The sequence below is a fragment of the Taurulus bubalis genome, assembly GCF_910589615.1.
Source record: "Taurulus bubalis genome assembly, chromosome: 3".
Lineage (NCBI taxonomy): Eukaryota > Metazoa > Chordata > Actinopteri > Perciformes > Cottidae > Taurulus > Taurulus bubalis.
Window position 1 is genome coordinate 35009625 of NC_136591.1, and position 26727 is coordinate 35036351.

General features: G+C 47.0%; 1 protein-coding gene across 1 annotated transcript in view; it reads left to right on the forward strand.

Moving 5' to 3' along the window:
• Positions 1-8697: 8697 nt before the first annotated feature.
• fynb (FYN proto-oncogene, Src family tyrosine kinase b) overlaps positions 8698-26727 on the forward strand; it is a 37204-nt gene continuing 19174 nt past the window's right edge. The window contains exons 1-2 of the mRNA XM_079216253.1: positions 8698-8739; positions 24443-24699. Coding sequence (XP_079072379.1) covers positions 24453-24699 — 247 coding nt within the window. The 5' untranslated portion in view covers positions 8698-8739; positions 24443-24452. The remainder of the gene's footprint in view (positions 8740-24442; positions 24700-26727) is intronic.

Consider the following 26727-nt stretch of genomic DNA (forward strand, 5'->3'; position numbering starts at 1 on the left):
CTTTCAGTAAAAAAAAACGAAAACTGATTAAATCAAACCCAATGTTTTACGCGATAGATTAAATGTAGCCCCCGCCTTGACTCATTAGTTAAAGTTGGGGAGGGAGGGGGGAGAAGAAGAGAGGGAAAAAAGCCCTCTCCTCTGCGGGAGAATCCAGTGGAGCAGTTGATGACATCACACGGCGCTTGCGGTGGGTCAGATGGCCCCGGCAGTCAGCTGCTCCTCGGCGTCACGGCAGAACCTCAGAGGTCAGAAAGACATCACAACAGCGCCATCCTTTGTGTCACGCTCCCAGAGGAGAGGGATGAACTGTGTGTGTGTGTGTGTGTGTTTGCCTCCCTCTCTCTCTCTCTCTCTCTCTCTCCTCCCCTCCTCCTGCTGGGGCTGAGTCGTGACATAGCTATTGTTACAGATGAGTAAATGTTGAACTACAGATCGTTGATGGAGGTTAAAGAGGAACTGTGCACTTAAACATGTGTTTTAAGCTTTAAACTAAATTATGTGAAACACACACACACACACACACACATTGGTGGTGTCAATATTGGCGTTTCTTACCAAATTTAATAGAAACTGTGATGTAAAAAGCCATATTCTGTTTTACGTCAACCCTAATCCCACAGGGCCAGGTCTGAGATATAAAGTCAAGCTTTTGGGACTTGTTTACTTCATGAAATACATAAATGTCAACGCCCTCCGGCGTCTACAATGTTTTACTTCTGCAGTAACCACTGTGTACGCAAACTGTAAATCCTTCTGTCTGCTTCTCTCTGAAATCGCTTTGTTGCTTTTCCAAAAGATGTGATTATATGTATTCAGGGATTGAAGTTAGTGACAGTGTGGGCTCCAACGTAGCTCTGACAGCTTTACGGAGTAGCGGCTCGCAAAAAAACCTCTTAATTCTTTTGTGACACGTGCAATCCCTCCAGCATCTCCACATCACAACAACTAGTTTTCTTTTCACTCTACTAATTAAAACCCCCAAAGGTTTTTTCCGCCACGCGCTTCTTTTTTTCCCTCCTAGCTTTCTACTCGATCCATCAGCTTCATTAAAAAACAAAAAACAAATCTAAACGTCTGCGAGCCGGGCATATGTCTCTGGGTCATCGCTGCAGCGAAATCAAGGGAGGAAATTATGCGTGAAAGCAACACACTCGCATGAAAGCTCGTCAGAACGGGACCCCCGCGGAGACGGGCGTCCTCGGGGTGTTTCCGTCAAAGGGATTCAATTAGCGGGAGTTGTTTGTCTCGCTGCGAGGGGCAGGTGTAACCGACGCCGTCAAGCTGATATGGCGTCACACGCGCACAATCCCTCATCAGCCCACCACTTCCACCTCGTCAGTCGCCGGACGTCAAGCGTGGCTTCATTTCCCTCTGAAGAGACTCACGTTTGCTCATTTACATCTGGGGTGCAGCGTGGCGCTCTCTCGCTGTCTCTCTCATATATCCTGCTCAACATTTTCCATTTTTAATCTCCTTCTTTTTCTTTAATCTCTCCGATTCCATTTAGCTCTCACGTCCGTTTATCCTTTTATTCAGTAGTTCAATAGTGCACTGGAGCGCCTCGGTCTATATTTAAAACCTTACCGCTGAATAAAATGGAGGAAGTATCTTTTAATTCTGCCACGGCCCCAGCGGAAAGTTTGTGCTGCTGCTGGAGCAGTGGAATGGCAATGGTAGGTTACTATAACAGGTTTTCTCCATGTGTCAGAGCAGCTCGCCACAGAGCCAACGCATCATGTGGTGGTTAGGAGAGCAGCTGAGTGAGCTTACTGACTCCTGCTTCATGCCATCCAAGATTTTGTATTTAACACGGCCTAAAATGCGGTTTTCTTGCAATTATAAGATATCATATGAAATGATGAAGTGATGACCTTTTGGACAGACATTGATGTGAACTGCCTCATGACTGGTTGGTGGAGGCGGAGACTTTGCAGCTGACTTGCTGATATTCCTACATTTTGTTAGGACATATTGTAATATATATATATATATATATATTTTTTTTTTATTATTATTATTATTTTTTTTCTGTGTCTAAGATAATATAATAATTAAATAGATGATAAACAAAAAGTTGATTTTGGGAATTAATTAAAGACGATGGGGGAAAACCTTGATAATAATGTTAAGTGTGTGTGTGTGTGTGTGTGTATATATATATATATATATATATATATATATATATATATATATATATATATATAGTATATTGTCATGAATATTCATGCTGACATACTCTATTGCCAGTGGAGTGTCAAACGTTAACATTGACTTTTGGTATTAGCTCCTATGGCATGAGATATTCTTAGAGGCAGCTCTACCTTACTCACAGTAGCGTCAATAGACCAGCATGCAATGCAGCACGCCTCACAGGGTATCAGATGTGTGTTACTGATAGTGTCTGAAAAGCAAAGTACCCTTTTAATGGCTTTTTGTTTGAAGAATTCTGAAAAGCACATGACAGCATATTGGCGTCACTCACTCGAAAAGTAAAACCCTTCGAGTGTTTTTCGCTTTTCCCACACCAGCCCTGATTTATGTTAAAACGCAAAACGCCTCCAACCAATTCTCAAGGAGACGCAGAGAAAGCGGGTATCGAAGGCCAGCCCAGCGTCATGGTAGCTCGTGAGACGCGGACAATTCGTGTCTCTGTCCACAAACCAATGAGTTGCATTTCTTTCTTTCACTGCAAACACATACATCAAGTACTTTCACTGCAAAATAACTCCCAGAATGCATCAAATAAATCATCAATGCATGATTTGCTATTAACAGTGAAAGTTCAAAGGAATCCAAACGGAAACAAAACATTTTGACAAATCAGTATTTTGTAGGATGTCGACTGAACAGCTACCAGCAACTTGTTAAGCTTCCTCTCTCCTTGTTTTTGGACCGCAGACTGGTAGGAGAGCAAGTTCAGTTTTTTAGGAACGCTGCTCCTAAAAGGATCAAGATACGTGATTTGGGAGCATTTCGATGGCCTCTCAGACACCTGAGCCGGCGGCTTGCAGCTAAAGGTGCTAACAGCTTCTCCTCGAGCCTTATTACTTATTCGTGATATGTTTACAGCAGCGGGCACACTGATGACAAGTGTTCTGCAGGCTCGTGTGTAGGCCCTCATACATGATGAGCTCGCTGCCCGTTTTCCAGCTGTGTCGCGTGTGTGTGAGCGACAGAGGCCGCATTCTGCCACCAACAAAGCCTCCCTGTGCTGCACGTGGACGATGCGGTTAGAAGATCCGCATTGCAAAGGGGCCATTGTGTTTCATGGTGTTCTATGAATTTCAATGTGGACATATTTCAGGATTCAGCCTTTTTGTACTTCTTCGTGCACACAGATGTCCACGCAGAGCACAGTGGGAGTGTGTACGTGTCCGTCTCCCGAGCATGCTCGAGCATTGGGAGCTCCTATCATGGCCCACTTTCCACTGCAGTGCAACGGCCGTCTGCTGAACTCTGCCGGATGTCTTGCCCTCTGCGTAACGCTGCGCTCTCCATTCTGCTGTGCAGGCGCGCCTCTCTCTGCGTCGCCGATGCCGCTGTGAGACGTCGACAAAAAGGAGACGATTGCACGCTCGATTGCACACACATTGTCAGACCTGGAGGCTTTCGACGTCAAAGGGCTTCGTCTTCTGGATGCTCTTCGTCACGCGTTCAATTACCCCCAAGGCCAGAGAAGGCGTTCTGACTGTGGCCATTTTGGGATATTAAGTATTTCCACTGGTAACGTTTTTTGCCGTTATTACATTAGGCGTCTACACTTCTACACTTATTCTGTCGTTGATTTAAATACTGTACACGTTGACATTTTATCGGTGGGATTTTCCATGTTGTGGCCAAATTGCTGATATTCTGCTGACTCGGGCTAACGCTCCGCTCTCGGCAAGCACCTGTCCCGATCGGTACCGCACATGTGCAGCAAGAAAGAAGCGAAGACTGCCCATCGTTAGCTACCTCCATCTTCGATTTTTGGACACAGCGATCGTTTTTTTTCTGGAGTGATTGTCCAAATGATATATAAATAAATAATTAAACGCACTGTTTTTTCCCCCCGGAGCTGATAATGGAAGTAGCTGAGGAGCAAGCCATCTCGCTTCCTCCTCATCTCTATTGAGAGCTGCACGTGCGCAATACGGAGTTTTAGAGGATGTGCGCGGTGGTCGTTTATTGGTCTATGTAATTACTCTCCCTATCGATACCGGCTGTGAAGTGATCCCTTCTCACCGTCATCACAATATAAGGCATGGGGGACTTATTCCTCGGGTCTCAGAAGTGTCTCTATCTGAAGGTTCCCCGATTTCAAAAGAGAGCTTCTAAATGTTTTTTTGCTTCATTCGAGTGGAATGAACTGCATCAGGAAATAGAAGATGGATCTGATGAATTTTGTCGATGAAGGACACAATCTCACGTGATTGGCAGTCTCTCTCTCTCTCTCTCTCTTTCCAGTAGTGTAGGCCTCTGTTGCAGACAGCCAGTGCAGATAGAGTACAGAATCCATTTTAATCCACTCCTCAGCAGCGTCTGTCAGTCAGCCTCTCGGTGAGGCCTCGCAGCCCACTGGCCGTCCGGACCTGCCAATCAAATCACAACTGCCAGGGCTCATGGGAACGAGGATGAAACATTCTGGTTTTAATAAGCGTTCTGACATGTCAAATCTTTGCCACGAACCCCATGACAATGTTTCATAAAACACAAGCGGCTGAATATATTCTCAGTACCGAGCTACCCCACAGTCGGCAAGGTTGCTTTAAATCCATGCAAAGGCTGCAGCCCGCAGCTGTAAGCTTTGCAAATGCAGCTATTATTGAAACGGCAAAGTACCCTACTTACCCTTCAGAGACTAGCCTCGAAATGAACCAGAAGTGGGTGGCTGACGGCGGGTTTTGTGTTAAACCGTCTGAGCGGCGCGGAGTGGAAAGCGGTCGCCCACCGGAGACTTGGGTTCACTTCCCGGCAGGGGCACCTTCAGAAAGTGGCCCCCGGGGGCCCACTCAGATGTCGGGTGGCTGAGGTGGGAAGCCGGTGAGGGAGCGTGACAATGTCTCTGAGATAGTGGCTTCTGCAGACCCGCTCAGAGAGGCTTGTCACCTCTCCTCCGGCACTACCGCTTGTCTTCCATCAGGAGCACCGGCCCTTTTGCAAGTTTTTTCACATCCTTTTTTGTGTATATGAATTGGAAGCTACCTGGTGAGACCTATGAAGCATATAGAGACAATACCTTTATGTTTGTATTCTCAATTGAATAATCATTGAGTCAAGTGCAGATCAAGCCTTTGGTGTCAAGCGGGAGCTGTGTGAAGTCTTGATGAATGTCCTCAAGTGATGTCATTTGAGTCGTTGGGGGCTCCAGGCTACATTAGCCTACTAGCATAACGCACCATTAATGGTTGAGTTCCATTGGAGGTAATACAGTTGCCATGAAGAAGGATGAATGCCATAACAAAACCTCTGTCAGCACTGTTAGAAATGTTTAGCACTGTTTAGCACGGCTGCTACCATGAGCACGACGGATGCTGTCGGCTTTGCAGAAGTTAACGTAGCTATCACTGCTATCATTAGCTCGCTACCTTTTGCTTTTCATATGTGCAGTGTGTCTTTGGCCTACATTCAGTAATTTTATAAATGTTTATATTGATTAAAAACAATACCATTGCTGAGTACAATATACAGTCACATTTTATTTAATGAAAGACTAGAAACGTGGACTATTTTAATAATTTTGGCTGCTAACAATCCCGGTCGGCACGTGGGTCCATGAGGTAAATAGTGGAAGATGGAATGAAAAAAATCAGCACAAAGCCTGATTTATTTTCTTGACCTCTGGCTGCCCTGCGGAGCACATGCAGTGCCTGCCTTCCTGCCCTCCTGCCCACTGTCGCTCACATAAGTGTCTTCTCTGTGGATCCTGCTGTGTGTCTTTCACTCCAGTAGCCCACTCATCTGTCCCAGTAGCCGAGCCGCAGAATGACTGGGTCCGTTGTGTCGGTCATGTGACGGCTCCACGGCGCTGAATGACTTTCCCCCCGCAGCCTAAGCGCCATTATGTTTTATTGGGAGGGAGCTGCTGATGAAAAGAGAGAGTCAGCTATCCCACCGGGTGCCAGGGGCTCCGCGGAACTCGCAGCAAAGCCTGCTGGGAGCCTCGTCGCCATGACTGCATCAGGCGACAGAGAGAGGGAGGAAGGGAGGGAGGGGAAGGGAAGGGAAGGGGGCCACAGAGCGGACGCAGACATGCAGAGCAGCCAAATGGCAATTTTCTGCTGGTAAAGAAGACTTAAATCACATGTTCCACTCACACACACACTGAGGTCAGCGTGAGTATTTTGGGTAACCCCGGTTCTTGGGCACAGAATCCCCAAAATAGAATCCTACAAGTAAAAAAAGTTGTGTTTCTGGCTGAGCATTTGAGCACTACTGAATACCTACTTGTCACATCCCACCGTAGGAAAGTTTTTTTTTTCCGGGCTATCCGCCATGCTGAATTGAATTCTCTGAAAAAAGTAGACTTGAGTGGAAAAGAGCGTCACATCCTGTTGTCCTCATTATCTTTCTATCTTACTCATTTCCGCTGTCTCTTCTTCAGCCATGTTTTTTTTTTTTTTTTCCTTGTGTAATCCGTCACGAATCGAAGAGGCCGAAGCGGTCGCCACCTCACTGCAAACACCCACTATTGTACATTTTTCAGCTCGTTACCCATCATGCCCCTGCTTCGCATGCATTGACCTTTTGATTACAAAATGCTTTTTGAATGAACCGTTTGGTCTTCGGTGGCCTGAGTCAAACCAATAACAGGAAGTGATTGCATAATAGACCCCCGACACACACACACACACACACACACACACACACCACCACCACCTGCAGCAGCATCTTTCAACGTGGGCGTCTGCTGCTGCTGCTGCTGAGCAGGTTTGCGACACATCGCGAATACCCGCGTGCACTCGCAGCACCACGTCCTCCGCTCTGCTCCGGCAATCAGCAGAAACCACAGAGACAGATTAGATTAGCGGGGCTGAGCTCTAGAAGTCACATCAGAATCTAATGGAGCTCTAATGTATCTGGCAGCGGTGAAGCGTTAAAGTTTGTCCACACCGGGGGGAAATTTGTCTTGAGCGTGTCAGAGACGTCCTTAAATGGTTTAGCTTTGCACTTTTTTCTCCTCACAGTTGTATATTTACATGTATTGTGTTGTAGAGAGTTAAGTTAGTTAGTTAAATGCTTTCAACAACAACAAAAATAGGAAGAAGTTTTCTTATTCCTTCTTTTCTTACAATTACAAATTTTGTACAACTCCCCCATGTGGCATTAAGTCGATTTTTTTGTTTTGTTTTTGTTTTCAACAACATAACAACAGCATATATTTTCAAACAGTCACATTCTTTGTCAATTTTTCAGTTGTATGTCTTGGTACAGTGTACAACACACAGAAATAACAACAAACATCACATGGTGGTCACTCCAAGAAAAAGAGAAAACAAAAGAGGGGGAATAAGGATAATAATAATGAAAAGAGGGGATGAATAATGATTTCAATAAAATAAATAATTTAAATAAGATGAACCAATAATTGTCCACTTCTGAGTGTACTATATATGCTTTCCAGAGAGGTGTGTGTGTGTGTGTGTGTGTGTGTGTGTGTTTAGAGAGAGTTAGCTAGGGCAGTTCTACCCGAGGGCCAAGCAACATATAATAATCACCTCATTGTAATAACAATGGTGCGACAGGACTCCATCGTTTACTAAATATATGCTTCTGGAGCCTTAATGAATATGTGATTTGCTCCATTTGATAGATGTCCCATACTTTTTGGATCCATATATCGTATGTTGGGGGATCCGGTTTTAACCATTTGATGGTTATACCCTTCAATGCTGCTGTTAGTAGTATGTTGAGGAGGTATTTTTTGGCCCTCCCGTCCAGGCCTTCAGGTATTAAGTTGATTTTAATGATGAAACAAGAATAAGTCGCGTTAATAAAAATGAGTGCTGAAGATACAAATGCAAACTAGAGACCGACCATCTTGAGATTGTATCGCACCAGCCGCGTGTGATTCTGTGCGTTGAAATGAAAAGATGAATTGTCGAGTCCACTACCAGATGGCTTTGAGTGTTTTTTTTTTTGCTTGTGATGCTCTACATTTAATCGCGTCTCCTCATTCACACCTGGAGAGGTGAGCAGTGGATTTTCTAAAAAAAAGCCACCTGCCTGCTGGAGAGGCAGTGAAACGGGGCCGTCGCTAAGGCTGTTTGATTCGAGCTGGCAGCTCCTGCGTTCTTTGCAGCAACCTGTTGTTTACTTGTCAAATGTTTCGGCCACAATGGCGACATGTTTCTGTGTGGACGTGTGGTGGTAATTTATTCCAGCTGGACAAATCTGTGTGTATCGAACCTCGTCCTCTTCTTTGTAATCTACTTTTTTTTATCGCCATGATAATAGGTAAAAAAACAAAACAAAAAAAAAGCTTCACCGTTAGCAGTTCAGGGTGTCAGTCCCTTGACGTCGTACCAAAGCATTGTGGGAGAAGTTTGACCCATTTTCGCAAAGAAGTGTGAATGGCGGCGGCTGCCACGTGCGGGTTGGTATGTTCATGTTTTATTGAATGCGACGATGAATAATTGAGCGTCTCTGTGTCCCCCCCCCCTTCCCTCCCTCCCCGCAGGGCCTCTGTTTTGGCGGCACACGAAGCAATGTGGAGGAAATAGGAGAAAAAAATCCTGACACGCTGAAAAAACAGAGGTATGACTCGTCACACTCTGCTGGACTCCCACACTCATTTGTAACCTCACACAACTCAAATTCAGGGCGCGTTTGTGCCGGCGTGTTGCGATAACCTCGCGTGGACAGCAGACAGACTGCAAGACATGCTCGTTCTGGAATATGTCCAAAGCTGGCAGAGCGCACACACACACATATGCATTAAAACTATGTGTGGGTACCCTCCATGCTGGGAGGCCAACCTGCTGTCCCAAGCCAACATAAACGGCTATGAAAGGTTCCACCCAGAACCCCCTTACATGGCGTTATGGCTCTACCCTGGACCCTCTCTTCTAAGCAGAACCTTTTCATCTTCTACGGGTGCTACATAGAACCACCGAGGGCCCTTTCATATTCCAAGGTGTTTCATCGAGAACCCACCCAGGGTTCCTCATGAAGCTCGTAAAGGGCCAGGGTTGATCTGGTGCAGCACAACCCACAACAATCACAGTTCTTACTTTTAGTTTGTTGGGGGGTTCTGGGCAGGGCTTTACAAACTGGGAACGTTAAGTCAAGAACCTTTTCATTGTGCACAGCAGCCATTTGTCGGCTTCACTTGTTCTGCGACCTGCTTTGAAGCCAAAGAGATGTCCATGTCTGACCTCGTCAGAGGTCTTCTGTAGCTTCCTCCTCTTGACTGTGAGCCGAGCATCCGACAGTCCAAACCCAGCCCGCTGACAAAGGAGACGCATTGTAAAGAAGAAAAAAACTGCGGAGCATCCAACAAAACAGCTCTAAATATAGAGGAGGGTTGTTTTTTCTTTGTTTTAGTTTTTAGGTAGAATCCATCAATGGGTTTGTGGAAACGAGCTGAACAAGGGTTCCTTCCAGGAAACCAGAGTCGGCCGGGTATCCGACATTCATAGCAAGTGTATTCATTACGCAGACTCAGTCATCGCTGTGCTAATAGCTGCTCAGAGATTAGATGTAGAAGAGCGGGCTCGTTGCGGAGTTTCTCGCGTGACTCAGCTTGTTGTTGTTGTTTTTTAAGATATCAAGAAGGAGAGCTGTGATGTGATGGTTGCACGTGTACGTGTCAGTGCTCCTGCTGGGTAGGTGGTGAGAAACCACGCATGAGTCACCGGTTCCAGATCATGATTTCATGCTGGAGAGTTTCCTTCATTGTGCACATAAACGGCACAGTGGTACTCATCCTCACGTTATCCCAGACATTGATATTAGAATCGTATGCAGCCGTGAGACAAACGCGTACTTGCGGTCCGACCTCTCGCCCCCACCACCGACGACAACGACGGCGTGGGCTGTGCAGCTATTTCGCCGAAATGTCAGCGACGCCCTCGGACTGAGGATCCATTGTGTCTCAGTTCGCCTGATTTGTAAGGAGGCGCAGAAGTGGTGCCGCTAATGAACCACCTAGTTGGGCTCCACTCCGGTACGTTGACACATCTGGTGGCGTCAGGGTTTTCTTCTTTTTGTCTTCAGCATGCTTTCCTGTCGCCCAATTAAGTCTTCTGGATAAGGAGCTACCGTGCTGTGTGTAGCCCTCTGTAACCGCCACCGGACACAGCGCACGCCGTCACCAGCAGGTTCTCGTCAAGTCTTCCTCTGGCCACTTTGACGACTGTTTAGTATCCAGCTTTGTAGGGAAACTGAACCTGCAGTTATTATTATTTTTAGCCTCTTATCTGGTTCCAGGCCTTCTGTGAATACAAAACTGTGATTGTCAGTCGGCCCTATTTTCTGACCTTTTTATAAACCCAATAAGTAATAAAGTAATTGAGGGAAAATAAATCTGCTTAATGGATGATTTAATTTAATCGTTAGTTCCAGCCCTGAAGCATTCAGTGAGCCTTGTTACCGGAACGAACGCATCTGCATTGGTTCTGTTTAAGTCATCAAGGTTTTTCCATTTGGTTTGTCGCCCGTCTTTTTAATTCAAGTTCCCGTAAATCTTTTTCCCTACATTGCCCACAATGCAGTTTGGGAAAAAAATCCTTGAGAGAACTCATGGATCGCACATATTTATATCGTCCAAACTGTTTCCAAGATGGTTCATGTTACCGTCAGCGAAACCTCCGAGTGTTTGCTTCTCCTGTAACGGGTTATTCCCGTGCATTGATTGCGCAACAATGTGTTAGAAATATCCCAAGATAAAAATATGCACCCCCGAGCAGCAAAATGGGCCCAAAAATGCTGGTTTGTTTGCCAGTAGCGTTTGTTTTTTTTTAAAGTTGATTTTTGTTTTCCTTTGTGGTCGGGTAGAATTCTGCGTTGGGGTTTGAGTTTGTGTTTGTTTGCGTTGCGACAGAGTAGTAGTAAATCTAGAAGCGGTGGAGAGGAAAAAGAGCAAAGAAGAGGTGTTCTTCTCCGTCCCTCCACTTTGCTTCAGATAAAAGGGGCCAGCATGGGCGTGGGGAGCTCTTTGGCCGGAGGGTTTTTTCAACCACAGCACTTTAACGATCCGTCACCTAAACCCCATCATCTGTTGCCTGTAATAGCGGTCGGCTGGGTGGGTGGAGGCCACGTGCGGGAGCCTGAAGTTTTTGGCTGTCTGTTTAAAAACACACGGCTCGGCTCCTGGGTTTGTTTACCCGGCGAAAGCAACATTGTTTTCAAGTTCATGGACCGTCTCTGCTCGGCGCCCGAACTCTCTCTCTCTCTGTGTGTGTGTGTGTGCGTGTGTTGTGCAGACAGTACAGCAGCGTAACCGCATCCTGTTGTTCCTGACTCGCCACCTTCAACACGTCTGCTGCAGCACTCTAATGACTTGCTTTCAGCATTTATTTTTTTATGCCTCAGAAAATGTTCTGCATGTTCTGCAAGTCGACTCCAATCTACTTGTGAGATCAAAGGTGCTGTCATTATGTCCCTGCGCCCTTTTTTGTCTTTCCTGTATTGCAGAAAGGCCCCTTTCAGAGCAAGCTCTCTGTCCATAATGCATGCAGATTAAGCGTGGAGGCGGCCATATGGCCCGGGAGTAGAGAATGAGCCCTAATTTATTTATTTTTTTGGTGGGTTTTGCAAAAAAGAAGGTGTGGGGTAATCAGATGGCTGAAACAGCAGCCATAGCTCCTCATCGACTGAAGCGTCAGACTCACTGCAAGCTGTGACGGGTACACAAGGCTGCTCACGGCCTGCTGAGTGGCTTCCCGCTCTGCAGGGCCGGTTTGTCGGACACGGACGCAGAGAGGCCAACAATGGAGTCTTTTCACTTGGACACGATTCTGGTTTGCAAATGAACGCTAATCTCGACCCTCCCCCGAGGGCGAGACGCAATCGAATCGCACAAAGGAAAAACCCTCTGGAGCCGAAATCGCCGTGAAATCCCACGGCGGGTTCCAGTTATGTCAGTAACCCGCCACGCTTTTGATTCCCCTCAGAGCCCTCAGTGTCCCCCGCTCAGCGTTGTCATCGCGTCTTATTCAGGGTTGTCGAAGCGGTTGAGCGCGGCCTCGATGGCGGCAACGCCAAACTGAGAGCACTTTTGATGTTTGCACTGGCTTCCTCCGCTCAGAGCAGTCTGGCTCGTCAATAATCGGCCGCGGTTTCCATCAGCGCTCCACATGTTGGAGGTTTAGCTGTGACGTGGTTTTAATTATAATGTGGAGGGAGGGGAGGGGTGCGAGGGCGGCCGTTGGGCTGCCTCCATATGCCGGCCTCGGGCCCCCAGGGACTAAGCTAGCGGCTTAATGAGCAGCCCCGCAGGAATTAGTGCGACTTTAACCTCCGTGTTTGGACTGCTGGGAGAAGCCCGCTGCTCAGCTGATTTACAGCCACGGACAGGGGAGAGGGTCTACAATGTACTGTGGTAGACGGGGGCAGCAGTAAAAATCAAAGTCAGTTTAAGCGTACTCTGTTTTCAGAATATTTTCAATGCTTAATCTGGCCGTCAGACAGACCGGTTTGTTGGTTTGAATGAACTAACCGATAAAGGCGGCAAACAACCGCCGACCCCCGTTTTCTCTGAAGTAAAATAACTGTTTTTTTTTCCCAAGGGAGTCTGGCAGCTTTAGCAAGAACATAGATGTATATAACGGCTCCGGCCCCCCGTCAGAAACATAGACTGTGTAGCTGTCTAACATCGAAGGTAAACCGGCAAAACATTATCGGTATAGAGCGTACACTTAAACAGATGTTTCATCTTTATTTTAGGTTTCTAAAACAGGTTTTGCTGCTGCCCCCCGTCTACATCCGTACATTGCTTTGCTCCTGTGCTGCTACTCTCGCCCAAACGACCGCCGTCTACCGATGTTCTAATGTTATGTGTCATATTTATTTATAGCTGTACGTGTGGTCGGGCCTGGTTGTCTTTGACGCTTGACTCCTCCTGAGGCCTGAGATCTCTTCTGTCACACGATTGACGGGCTGTGTTTTGTGTCCCGCCGTGATTGCACCACTGACTGGTGGTTCGAGTCGATCACACAGGAAGCTCATACACATTTTGCCAAAAACAAACCGTTTGCACTAACCAGATCCCATAAAAGCTCATTTAACTCTGGGCTCCTCCGCTCAACTGAGGACAAAACAATCACATGACAAAGACATTTTGACTGAACTGCAGGCTGGAGATGGGAGGTTGGAAAATGTAAATAGTTCAATATGTGGAGCATGTGAGGCCCCTTTTCTTTCCTCCTTAATAATGGTAACACTTGTTGGCAGTTGAAAAACTGTTGCATGTATAGACTCCATTATTTCAGTCCCTTTGTGATCACTGGTATTCTCGCCTGTATTATTTATTTTACATGCATACTCGTACGTCCACGTTGGGACAAAGAACGATGAGCCTTGAAGATGATCCCCGGCCGGAACACACAATCCTCTTTGGAGGTTCTGAGCAGTGTTTTTTTTTTTTTGGGGTGTTTTTTTTCTTCCTGAGTCTTGTCTAGACGCTCGCAGCTCCGTGTGTGGGAACGTGCTGTACTGAGCCGGGCACAGCTGCACACACTCCTCTCCTCGGAGGCACAGCACATCCTCATGTCTGATGTCGCACAGTCACAAGACACACACACACACACACACACACACACACAGACACACAGACACACAGACAGACAGACAGACACAAAGATGTATAGTTTTCATTCCAGAGACGTGTTTTGAAGCAGTGCTCTCTAAGGAGGGAGTGATGTTGCGCCGGTCTCTCCATCACTCGCAGGATCTGCCATCGTCATGGCTACTGCATCAGTCCCACTCGCCATAAGCACACTGTGCTCTGTGGAATGTGGTAACCTAGCAACAAGGGGGGTGGGGGGGGGGCGACCATGCCTCGTCCTCTTCGAGGTAGATCTTGCTCCTGTGACACCCGCCTCTGATGATCGTCAGCTGTCCCTCAGGTACTTGAATGCGGCCCTCATGCTTTTGTTTGCAATATTACTGCTCATCTAAAAAAGAAAAATCCCCAATTTTTCTTTTTGGCAATTTGACGACATTTTCTTAGCACTTTTTTGAAAATAGAATATACAATATGTGTGGTCATCCTGACAGCATGGTGGGTGAGATGCATACCATACATCCCTATTTTGATTCCAGCTGTGGATCTCTCTCTCTCTCTCTCTCTCTCTCTCTCTTTCTCTCTCTTTCTCTCTCTCTCTGTTATGAGATGCGAGTCTGAAAGTTTGAGGAAGCGGGTTTAGAAAAGTTAGAAATGTATTGCTGCACTTAAAATCGACGGACCACATGGTCTTATTTACCCCCCTAAAAAAACACACTTCTGTGGGTGCAGAAATTAGTAGTGACAGGAAAACAGAAGAAAGGTGAAAAGTATGAAGACACTTTTCTGGCACTTCCTTTCCATCTGCAAGGTGGAGGACGTGTGGCTGCCGGGGTGATAATACACTTCTGCTGTAGAAAGTGGATGACACGAGCCAGAGTCAACCCCCATCCCCCAAGACCTTGTTCGGCAACCTGCTTCAGAAAGTGAAACTGCAAAGATGAAAAGCAAGAGAGCTTTTTTTTTTTGATGAGGCACTTTATCAGCAAAACTGTCTTCCTCCTGAATGGAAGAACCGAGCGGTTATTTTCAGCGTTTTGTGTTTTTTCTTCTTCTTTTGGATGGGGGGTTGGCAGAGGTAATGTTCTCTGAGAGTTTAATGGAAATGTAACGCCCTTTCAAGGTGTATTTCAGGCTTTTTTTTCAACCACATCCCGTCACTCGGTGGTGAGGCCGAGATAAGTGCGCGTTCAGCAGGGTGTTGCACCCATTGCACCTCTGCTGGGAAACGCAGCGCCTGAAGAGCTGAAGCGCGTAGTTGCTACAGCTTTTTGGTTTGTAGTTTTTGTTTGATAAAGGTGTTCCCATTGTGCACCTGTGTGCCCCAGTAAGGAGCAAAGCCCCAAGCCAGTACCAGGGAAATACTTTGTTCTCGGCTGCCCTGATTTATTGAGGAGCCGGGGAGAAACCGAAGCGAAGCGTTCCAACAGTTTCCAGCGCTCTCTCGGAAGACGCTTTGACAAAATGGCCGTCCTCCATCTTTCCCTCTTGATATCAAGCTGTAAAGGTGCGCCTGGTGTTGATCTGCGAGCTTCTCTGCAGTGCAGTGTTTTCTCCGTTTCCGGCTCACGGCACGAGTAGATTACTCTCCAGCTAATGTTACTCTTTGGAAAGTAGCAAATAGGTCACTTTAATATGAGCAACGTGTTCTTTTGGGAGATGTCACTTCAAACTCACTTTGGGTCTGATCGACCTGCGATTTCAACTGTGGCCCCAATTGGTAGCTGAGTGAATACAGCACATGCCGTAAAGACAGCAACGTCCTGGGTTTTTATTTTATTTTGTGTATTCTGGGTTCTGCAATCATACCAACCAAAGCTTTATTTAATTATAAATACACGACCAAAATGACTTGTTGTGAAACACTGAGATGTCCGGTGCGTTTTCAGTTCGTAACATTTTTATTGAAGTTAGAAAAGTCTCTTTCAGTGACCGGAGCTCTCAGCTCTTAGCTCCACCCTCTCATGACGTTTGTTCCCAAAACAAAGATTGGGACGACCAAAGTGCCAAAAGTGGAGGCTTCAAAAGCGCAGCAAACCAGTGTGTGACGTCAGTGTCCACTTGTACAGTCAACAACGACGTCGTCATCATTAGCTTAGACACTGGTTACTGAGCACTGTAGTCAGACTGAATGCTTCTAAAGAAACGGGCTCTCTTCTGTCCGATCCGAAGGACCAAATGTGAAAACCTCCCTGTTCCCCCAGCGTGACGAGCGCCCCGTGAAGACAAACAAGCACGGAAAAATGTCAAGCTGTCCCTCCTGAGGGTGGTTATATAGTTACTCTGAAGGTGTCTCCTCTATTCTGTGCTCGTGTGCTACTTTGCTCCTGAGCCGAAGCCCAGTGCTGCATACGCGGGTCAAGTCCTGGACACGGCTGCATTTTTAACAGAAGGTCAGCTGTCAGCGCGCGTCTGCAGGGCTCACGTCAAGCGGCAGCACTCCTTTTTTATATATTTTTTGCGCTTCACAAGCCTTCTCTTCTAGCTTCTGCGTTTTTTTTCTTTTTTTCTTGTTCCAATAAAACAGTCAGAGGACATAGCACACGGAGCATCTGGAGCAAGATTTATTACCTCCACCGTAAAAAAAGATGGATAAGATATATTGGGAGAGGCTGCACATATTGACTAGAAAAACATTAAAGGTCTTTTTAATTGAGGTTACTGTGAGGAACTTTCACCGGGGTTTGAAACGGTCTAAATTTAGCATCGAAGCCTTTATATGAAGTAAATGAGACCATCAAAGAGAATGGTTGGCTGATTCTATATAGATCTTCTTAACGCCTGTCATCTTGTCCGATTTTAAAGATGATGCATGTTGAAATATTAAGAATACTAAATACTATAATAGTTCATAATATTAAGAGATTCATCGGCATCAGTTTATTTGAATTTTTGATCATTCAGCTTCCATCCCTTCGGTTTTACTGAGGAAGAGGATGAATGCAGTAGCAGTCCACACTACGCTGTCTGCCGTCTCCACCTCCACCTCGGAGGACCGCTAGGCGCCCGCCGTCATCCCTCCGCCAGCTCTGACCAGCACTGCTGTCGCTGCCGCCGCTGACACTGAGCCGCCCTGACACAATGGTGTCAGCGCTGGTCCCGCCCAGCTTGTGTTCGACTGAGGCTTGTTCCTGCCACGCAGTACAGAGAGAGAGAGAGAGAGAGAGAGAGAAGAGGGGATCACGAGCCTGTGCTGTTGTGATCCACGCTCAGCCAGCAGGAAGAGATGTAGACAAGCATGTGGCCTCTCCGCTTCCCCCACAGACAGCAGCATGAGGAAGGGCCATTTCCAGTTTTGACAGCTCGTAATCCCCAATCGGAGAGAGGAGACGAACCATGAACAGCAGTGTATTCAACAAATTGAAAAACTGGAGATCCCTGCCTCCCTCCCGTCTTCTCTGTGCTTTATGGCCGTCTGCAGGCTCAGGTGGCAGAGACGGGCCTCTTATGGAGGCGACCTGCTCGCTTTGAAGGCGCTCGCACTGAGAGGGATAAAAGCGGGATGGAGTCTGTTTTTTTTGTTTCTTTTTTAACGAAGGCGGTCGGTGCATCCTCAGGCGGACCTCCTGCGGGGATGCGTGCGGTTAAAAAAAGCTGTGAAAACGACATAATCGAGCCCAGATCCTTCGCTTTATTGACTCCAGCCGGCCTCTTTGAAATACACAGGTTCCTGGCGGTTCACAAGCTCCAGCCTCTGAATGCTTGAGGCTTTCATGTTGACCTCGGGAAGCCCTAGGCAGCTATTCGTGTCTTATTAACTATCTTTCTAAATTGGGAGGAATGTATTTATTATTCTCCTTTACTGACATCGTCCCAAGGTTATAAATCCTTTCCTCCTCTTGCCGCTTGGTGAGCGTCTCTGGTCACAGCAGAGCCTGTATCCCTGGAGAGACGGGGGGGGGGGGGGGGGCCTCTGTCTCCTTTTGGTCAGCGTGGCGCAATGGAGGGTCGCCCTGGAGGCAGCGGGAGTGTTTTTTTTGGAAGGCAGGGATCACAGCTGCCGCAGCAGGGGGTTGTGTCGGCGGCATTTTTCCTCTGTGATGTGCCAGGTGACCCTCAGGGAACCCCCGCGGCGCGAAGCCAGGGCTGCCCTCAGAAAGGCGAAGGCAGAACATTGGTTGAGGTCGTTAGTCTAGACGGGTCTCTGTTTTATTTAATACCAAGCAAGTAACCCGTAAACCTTTTTAACATCACATATGCCGCGTCAACATGATGTAATGCAGCCATGCTGAGCTTAACCGGTCGTCCTTAATGCCCACGCGCGACGGCGTTTTGTGACTCGTGAGCTGCTCATCCTAAAACCGACACTGAATATTGTCACGGAGCAGAGAATAAATGGACACAAACAAGCAGCTCGTGAACACCGGAGCGAAAATCGAGAAAGAAGGTTACGTGAAAGGAGGAACGTTTTTCTCCACAGGCCTATGTCGCTTCTTCCGACAGACGCTGATACGAAACCACGGTTGTGACAGTGTCAACACGGAGCGGGACAGAGCTGCTCCTCTGTAAGAACACCAGTTAACCAGGCGTGCCGGCCTTGGCTTCCTGATGTACCGTATCAGCGCCTATGTTCCTCCCTCCTCTTCGGTGAACGGTGATTCATGACGTCCCCTCACGCCAGGCTGCAAATGGGACGAGAGTCACTGGCGACCGCATCGGCCCGGCTTTCCGTAAACAGGCTGCCGCGATCGGGCCCAGATCTGGCGCCGGCGGTGACTCGTGATAATGGAGGGGGGGGGGGGGGTGAAGCTGGCTGCATGCATGGGCCGCCTCCTCTCTCTCTCTGCACGCCACCGGCTTGCTGGGAGTGCGGAGACGAGGGCCTTCCCCTGCACAGCATGTGACAACCCGGAGGCCGCCATTATCCCGCTCCCTGTGACAAGACTGATTACTGTTCAAGATTGAATTAGATTTTGTTGACATGCTTGCAGTGTGAACGCTGGTGTGACGGATCCACAGCTGCAGCAGCGTAGCAGTGGGCTGCAGTCGTGTCACCCTGCATGAACTCAAGGTGACATTTGAACGGAAGCAGCTCGGGGAAAAGGACCGTTCCAAGCACTGCCACGTTGGGTTATACCATGTTAAATTACAGCTGTCAGCACAGTTTTTGTCTGTGCTGCAGAACAATAATGACGACCCCTTTTTCTATAAACGGTAACATGAAACTGCACTGACTAAGAAGTACAGATAAATATTTGAAGCTGCACCAAACCATATTTTTATATCATCAGCGGCTCGAGCAGAGACTGTAAATGACACGTGGACATCGTCGCTGTTATGTCACCCATTGATTTGCGGACTATGGTTTTGAAGCCTCGACTTCATCTTGGTTTTATGGCTGTAGCCAGAATCGTTTGTGTTTTAGTGACACGCGAAGATGGAGCCGAGTAGAACTCAACACTGAAAAACTGAAAGGGGTACAGTTGTAAAACTCCCAGATAGACGTGGTAGCAACCTGTCAATCACAAGGTAGCCCGCCCTAAAACATACCCTGCCTTATGGTCTATTTTACTCTAAATGGACCATCATTTACAAAATAAACACCATGCTGTATTGAAATAGACTTAAAACAGTGTTTACTGAGGTAATAAATCAAGAGAGAAGTAGTCATTCTCTCATAGACTTCTATACAACCTGACAGATCTTTAAGGCACTTCCTCATTGGCTTCACTCTCCAAACAGATAGCTTTCCCTTTGTGTCAGAGATGGGGGCATTTTGGATAATTGTTTGCTGAAATTATTACTTTTTCTTTGTCATGTTGTGCTAACATTAAGCATAGCTAGCTAACGTGAGCAAACTCATGACATTAGTGCAAATGATTTACTGCTCAATGGTGCATTACCATACTCATATAAAGTTACAGTTACATTGAAATATTAAGGTTGTACTGTTTGCGTTATTGCTGGACGTGATGCAAGGTATTAAATATTCACTCTGTGGCCTAATTTGTCTATTGACGGTCAACACAATCAAGCAATACACTACGCATTATAATACAGCGGCATGTAAATGTTTTTTATTGACCTTAAAACACGTGATGACTCAGGGTTGGGTTTCCCTCCCCCCATTGGTCCAGGTGATGGAGATGAGTCCCGCACCTAGATCTCTGTTTCCACCAGCACCGTTTAAGATTGTGAAGCGTTGTATAATAATCAACATGTCCTCGTCGGGGATATATTCTCCCACATGCGTGTCCCAAGCCGTGCAAAAAAAAAACAAATTAGTTAGCACCTCTCCGGCCTCCACCCACCCTGTTACCGCTCTCCTGGAGCCGGAGGCGTTTTCATTCACACGGACGTGATCCCACCGGAGGTTCACTTCATACCTCCAAGGACCGATGGGGCGGAAAAAAGCCCTCAAACGTGAAAGCCAGTCCTCCCATCCACAACCACCCAGAGCCCCGTCACCTCTCCATCAAATGTAAATTCAAGTCCCCGGGGGGCTGCCCCCGAACACACACCCTCAGCTCCCATGAATTATTCACTCAGAGTGACAAGCCGCCCAACACGCTTCTTTATTCCCATGGAACACTGTTGGGCGCCACTTTGTTTCATGTTGAGTTAATCAATTGTCTCCCCATTCACTCTTTAAATCTCTCTCTTTACGCGTTCAGATGCTTTCAGTCTTTGGCACCAATTAAAGCTCCTAATGAATTTTGTCCATCCAGTGTTGCATGAATAGCCTCTTGCGTTAGATAATTATAGACTCGACTCCACCCCTGGTCACGTAATGCCCTGAAATTGGATTATTATTTATTTTTTCCCCGGAGGGTTCATCGATTTCATGTTGAAAGTGGCTGAAACACTGGAGGAGGTGCTTGGCCTGATAGCAATCATGACGGCATACTGAAAGCCGGAAGCCAACAAAATGAGAATAATTCATGCTTTCCTTTTATGAAGGTATATGCAGCCCCTACGGCAAGCAGGTGGCGGCTTCTTTTCTTTCTTTCTTTTTTCTGCGAAGGAGGAATAATTAATCAGCAGCAAGAGAGCTGCCTGAAAAGGAGGCAAGCAAGAGGGAAATAAAGAGATGAAAGAGCCTTCAGTTCAAAGAGAGCAATCGGCGATGAGCTCGGCCCTCGCCGGGCCTGCAGAGAGCTCTGCGGAGGAACGGAGGGTTATTGCTGCAGCGGCTGTCTTTCAGCATGAATCTGAATCTGATCTGATTAGGAAAAATGGAAAAACAGGGTAATCGAATAACAGTGTTGGAGCCAAAATGGGGTTTTGTTGTTTGAGGGAAACACTGGGTGAATCGGGACATGTAGTTCCTTTATTTAAACGCAGAGTGGCACATTCAGTTCAAAGGGCATATAAATAAGTGACTGCTAATGGGAACAAGTGTGTGTGTGGATGGGAAGCACAATAGTTTTTGACCGTGGTAGTGCTGTATCCGGTCTTGTGCTGCAACTTGTGAGAAAAACTTAATTCAAGTGTATTGGACATTGCGGATTTATGCAATGGCGTCACGGAGCAGAGAATAAATGGATCAAAGAGACTCGGATTTGTTTGTGGCAGAACACGCGTCCGAACATGTTCTCCCAATCATAAACATCAAAACACCCACTGGTGATGGTATACGAATGCTCTTCATCCCTTGGGAAATTTTGCCACAGGGATCTGGGAGCAGACCACCACTTTGCTTTACACATCGCAGCGGTGAGAGATGATCCTCCCCACATCAGAAACCGTCACCTACATGACGGCTTTGCTACCAGCTGTGACGCTAAGCCCCCGAGAAGAAAGATTTAGAGTTCAACCGCTGCACAGGAACAGCCGTCCATCCGGCTCTTTAGGGATCAATACATTTGTACCGCTTCCCCAAAGCTGACTCGGCCTGCCTCTGCCGGTCACGGTGGGGTCACGTAAAGAGTGCCGCCGTCTGCTGTGACACACACACACACACACGATTAGAGACGCTTCAGTCACCCACGTCAAGGCAATCTCATTGTTACTCCTGAAAGATACTGACATTGAAAACGAGGCATGGGATGAACACAGAGAAGAGAAGACACGGGCGTTCAGTTTGAAAAGGCTCGTCCTCTTGTTTTGGTTTGAGGGGAGAGAAGGAAAAAGAAAAACCCAAATAATACGGTCATTTCTCTCACTTCCTGTGACAGCCTCTGGTTGTTGCCGACGGGCGTTTCGGGCCCAGCAGTGCCGTCTGAGGCCTGTAATCGTGTTGGTCACAGTGTGTCAGCCGGTGTGAGGCTCTCGCTCTAAGTGGGTTGAGGGGAGCAGGCGGCTCCACAAAGAGCAGTGGAAAGCTGGTGAGAAGAGAGGGGTTGAAGACCTGCTCGCTGGATCCTAGACGTTGACGGTGTCCTGGAGTGATTCCGAGTACCGGGTACTTTAATACGCACAAGTGCTTTGATCCGGTTTTCAGTGATGGAAGAATTATTGTGACATTTGTTCCCATGCTTTTGGAGTCTATAACAGTATACACACAAACTAATAGCATTACCTGGGGCTTCCCGTACAAATCTGCCATGTCAAGTAATATTTCCACAGCAAATTACCTCCAGTATATGGTCATAACATTAGTCGATAGATTATATCGATAGATAACGTTAGAAGAGATTGTGTCATGTGTGTTTTTGTTTTTTGTGGCTCTACTTATGGAGCGTCCTCTGTCAGATTTCACTATGCTGGATGATGGATCTTGTGCGCTGGCTATTGCTGTTCGCTTATTGTTCAGTTCCACCTTTCCGCCTCTCCCCTCCGGCAGCTTTTCCGGTAGATCGGGGTGTGATTGTCTCGTTTCAGACTGCTTTATTGTTTTGTCGTTGACACAGAGGAGTGAGACTTGTTTACCGCCGGCTCCGACCAGAAGGGGGGAAGCCCTCGCTCCTCATTCGGCGCTCCTCTCTCTCTGTCCTCACCGTGTGTCACGAGTGAATGCCGCCTCTCGCCGCAGTCAGATGAGGCGACTGAGGGAGGGAAATATATTCTCAAGCGATTCTGAGGACAGATTGGCCGAAGGCCAGACCGACACTTTGTGCTCAGAGGAGAGTCTGGATTTATGGCCCGTTGTGTGTCCGTGCCCGCCGCTGGTATTTTTGTCCTTGTTTTTGCAGAGAAACAATTGGATTGGCGTTAATTCCTCTGGGAGCACGCAACATCGCCCAAGGGCAGTCTTGTGCCCCCGCTGTCAGCAATTCATTCTGCTGAGGGAAAGGCCATCACAGTGTGGTCATAAATAAACGATTGAGAAAGTATTTCAAGATGTTTTTTTTAAGGCCGTAGTCTGGAGCTGTATCAAAAAAATAATGTGGGGCCTGCAAACACACGTGTGCAACAGAAAGCTTTTTTTTTGTCTGTTACAAAAGCAAAGTCCCAACCTTTTCTGTTCTGAATGAGCCAAAATCAAGAGACTTCCTTAGTTTGGGTCAAGCTCCACAAACGCTGGATCCTTCAATTCCAATAATGCAATTCCATCTCCAAACCCGAGCCGACGTACCCCGGTGATGTCACTTTCTGTCATTTCTCCGACTTGACAAAGCTCCTGCTGAGCCACGTCGCACGTTTACGAGAGTGTTTCCACAGGTTCAGTCGTACTCTGCGTGACTGATGATGAATAGACTTTGGCAGTGCTCCTTTTTATATATATACTGTATCTAGTACCACAAATCGCTGCTGAGACCTGGCTCAAAATAATATCTATATATATTTTTTTTTTGTCAAAACAAGATCGATCATTTTTCTCCTCAAAAGCTTGTTTCACTTCTCTTAAAGGGACAGTGTGTGAATACTTCCAACTGAATACTTGTGTTTTGCCCCCAGGACGCGTTTTAATTGTTATTTTATTTAGCTCTAATTTTACTGTTTTGCCATCATAGATTTATTCAGTGAGTGTTGTATTTTATAATTGTTTCTTAACCTAATTTGGTGTGCATTAGTCTCTTCATCTTCGTCTTGTTTTTGTATTGTACTTTGTATTGAGGAGCTCCTCGTCGGAGCTTTTAAGGAATTTCACATCCAGCATTTCTTTTATCGTTTTCCTGCTATTTACTGTTTCCATGAACATTTTATTTTAGTCATTAGGGCAATAAGACATTATTTTATGAATAATAACTCTTGAATACTTCAGTAAGTTTCAGCTTTACTTTGGTTCTCTCAGCTTTTTTAAATGTATTTATTTGTATGTATTGCAAGACAAGAGACAATACACAAACAGAACAACAAGAATAGTGAATACAGGCCAGCTAACATGATATAGTCAGTGTGTCAGGAGAACTTGCAGCTTAACGTGCGATGCAAGAGAACTTTATTTCAGTAGGATGATGATGCACAGTAAAGAATGGAGTCGAATGCTTCGTCGATTGTCCGTCCTCCGACCACTCTCTCCATCAGGGATGACGCTGACGGCACAGCGGCACGAATCGCCGTCAGCGCAGCCCCAACTGACTGAGAAAGAGACACACTTGTTGTTTGTGTGAGTCATCCGGGGATTCTGTCTCTGTGTGCCTGAGGAAGCAGTGTGAGAGGGAGAACCTTGAACGGAGCGATGAGTTCAGCTCGGTTCGGGTGTGCTGAGAGCAGCCAGACAGAATGTTTTTCATCTCATCGATCCAACCGTCCAGCTCCTAGTACACAAGTTAAATTCATTGCCTGCATTAATGCTCTTTTGGCCCGTTTGTGTTTTTTGCTCCTTTTATCATGCGCAATCTTCCTGCTGTCTTTCACAAACCAACCCGGTGTCCTTTTTTTTTTTTTTCCTCCTCCTGTCGTCCACAGATTATAGATAATGGGCTGTGTGCAATGCAAGGAAAAGGAAGCAACCAAACTCACGGACGACCGAGACGCCAGCATCTCCCAGGGAGCGAGCTACCGCTATGGCGCCGACCCCACGCCGCAGCACTACCCCAGCTTCGGGGTCACCGCCATCCCCAACTACAACAACTTCCACGCCCCCGCCGGACAGGGGATGACCGTCTTCGGGGGGGTCAGCACCTCCGCTCACACCGGAACCCTGAGGACCCGCGGCGGGACAGGTGTGTGTGTGTGTGTGTGTGTGTGTGTGATATGTATATATATATATATGTTCTTTTATTTAAAATTAAATAAATATCCTTCACAGCTGACTGGGATAGTGTCTCTGTCATGTGTGTGATTGACAGCTGTTGGCTCCGCCCACCGAAATACAGAATACACACACTTTTTTACTTAAAATACGCCTGATAATTGACTTTAAACACAGCTCGTGTCTACGCAGGATGCGTTCAGGCACAGTATTGAGTGTAGGTCACCCTCGTTCCAACTCCCATCCACTGTAGTTATACGTGTAAAAGAAAAAAAAAGTGTGGTCAAGCCACAAAGAGAAAGTCAAGGCTCTGGGGAGACTATCAGTATTTTAGAAAGAACAAAGGAGGAGGGAAGTAATTCATTAGAAGGGTACTTCAGTACGTCTTAATTGTTTTGTCAGAACAGGGAAAGCATCTGCTGCGTGTGAAGGTCATTTCTTTTGACTGCATTCCCAAACACACCTTCATTTTCAAAACTCTTCGGGGTGCTTTATGCGGTTAAAAACCCCAAACTCTTGACAATCCTTACCTCACAGCCCCTCACCGCCGACCCCAGCCCGACCCCAGCCGGCCCGGCCCCCGTCAGGAACGTCCGGCTGGCATTAGCGCTGGGGCTTTGTGCGCCCGGGATCCCTGTTTATGTAGGGGAATATTCCTACTCAGGATATCCTTTATGTTTCCACGACTGAGCCATGGGCCGGCTCTGCAGAGGAACTCTGCACTTCCACTCGACCTAGCAGGCGTCCTCTCCCTCAAAGTGCGGATTATTTTCCGCGCCGCGTAATCCAAATCAACTCGGCGGGCAGAGGGGGCAGAAGGGGGGGGGGGGGGGGGGCTTTTTAATTTTCTCCTGATGGAGGAAAATGTGGCCATAAGCCGGCCCTTCCCTCTCAACGCCTGTTATAACTCACAGCTGCCTCGCTTGTTTGCTCCGACGTCCCCCATCGCACTGCAGAGGACCCCAAATTGCGGTTGGCATCGGGAATCTTATCGAGTATCAGTTGATCTTTTGCTGATGTCCGTTTGCCAAATGGAAATTCCCAGCTGGCCCTATGACCTTGTGTAGAGGATTGAGTGTGATCCCCACAGACAGCTCCGGGACGAATCAATACACCAGTTTGTACCTAACGCCCACCTCTGCTGACCTAATGGAACATTGGAGCAGTGCAAAACCACAGCGCTGACGCATTCAGGGTCTTGTTGCCTTTTCAATCAGACACTCTCTTTTGAACAGTGCCCTCCCTTCTCTCCGGTCCTCTCGATCAACGGTTTCCCAGAAAGCCTCAGTCCCGTGAGAGCGTCTGACGTAAAGCGACTTGAGAGAAAAAAATGCGAGTTTAAGTCGACATTCGACTTTGTCAAACACTCTGAGGCATGAAACGGCTTAATAGCTGCCGTCGCCTCAGACCTGAGCAAAACGCTCTTCAGTGCTGCCGTTGTCTGATCGCCGCACTCGTCTGCTGTTATGAGGCAAATCAAGCTGAGACAGTGAGCGAGACAAACCTCTTAAAGGAGAACTCCAGTTCATCACATTGTTCATAACTTCATAAAGTTTGGTCATAATAACACTGTTGCCTGCTCTCTAAATCAATTGTTAAAATATGACAATCCATCCAAGTGTCAGTCTCCTCGTGTGGATGTCAATGTTAACGAAGCTAACATTAACGGGGAGGCGCCATTGATTTACATTCAGGCTCTATTTAGTCAAAAGTGAACATTAGGTAATTGTGACGTGTTCAAATGTAATCTTGTAAAATGTAGTTTTTGCGATAAACTTACGAATATATATTATTATATATAACTGTTTGAAGGAGATGTTTTCACTGTGATCTAAAGTAGATGCATGAGAGGGAACTTCCCAACAAAGAACAGTATGCCAATGGTGAAAACGCCTGGTGGGGCTCAAACTGGATTGAGGCACCCCCCAAATTCCAGCATTTGTGGCTCTACCCTGGACTCACAGACGAGGAAAAGTAATGTGAATTTGTTGTTGGGATT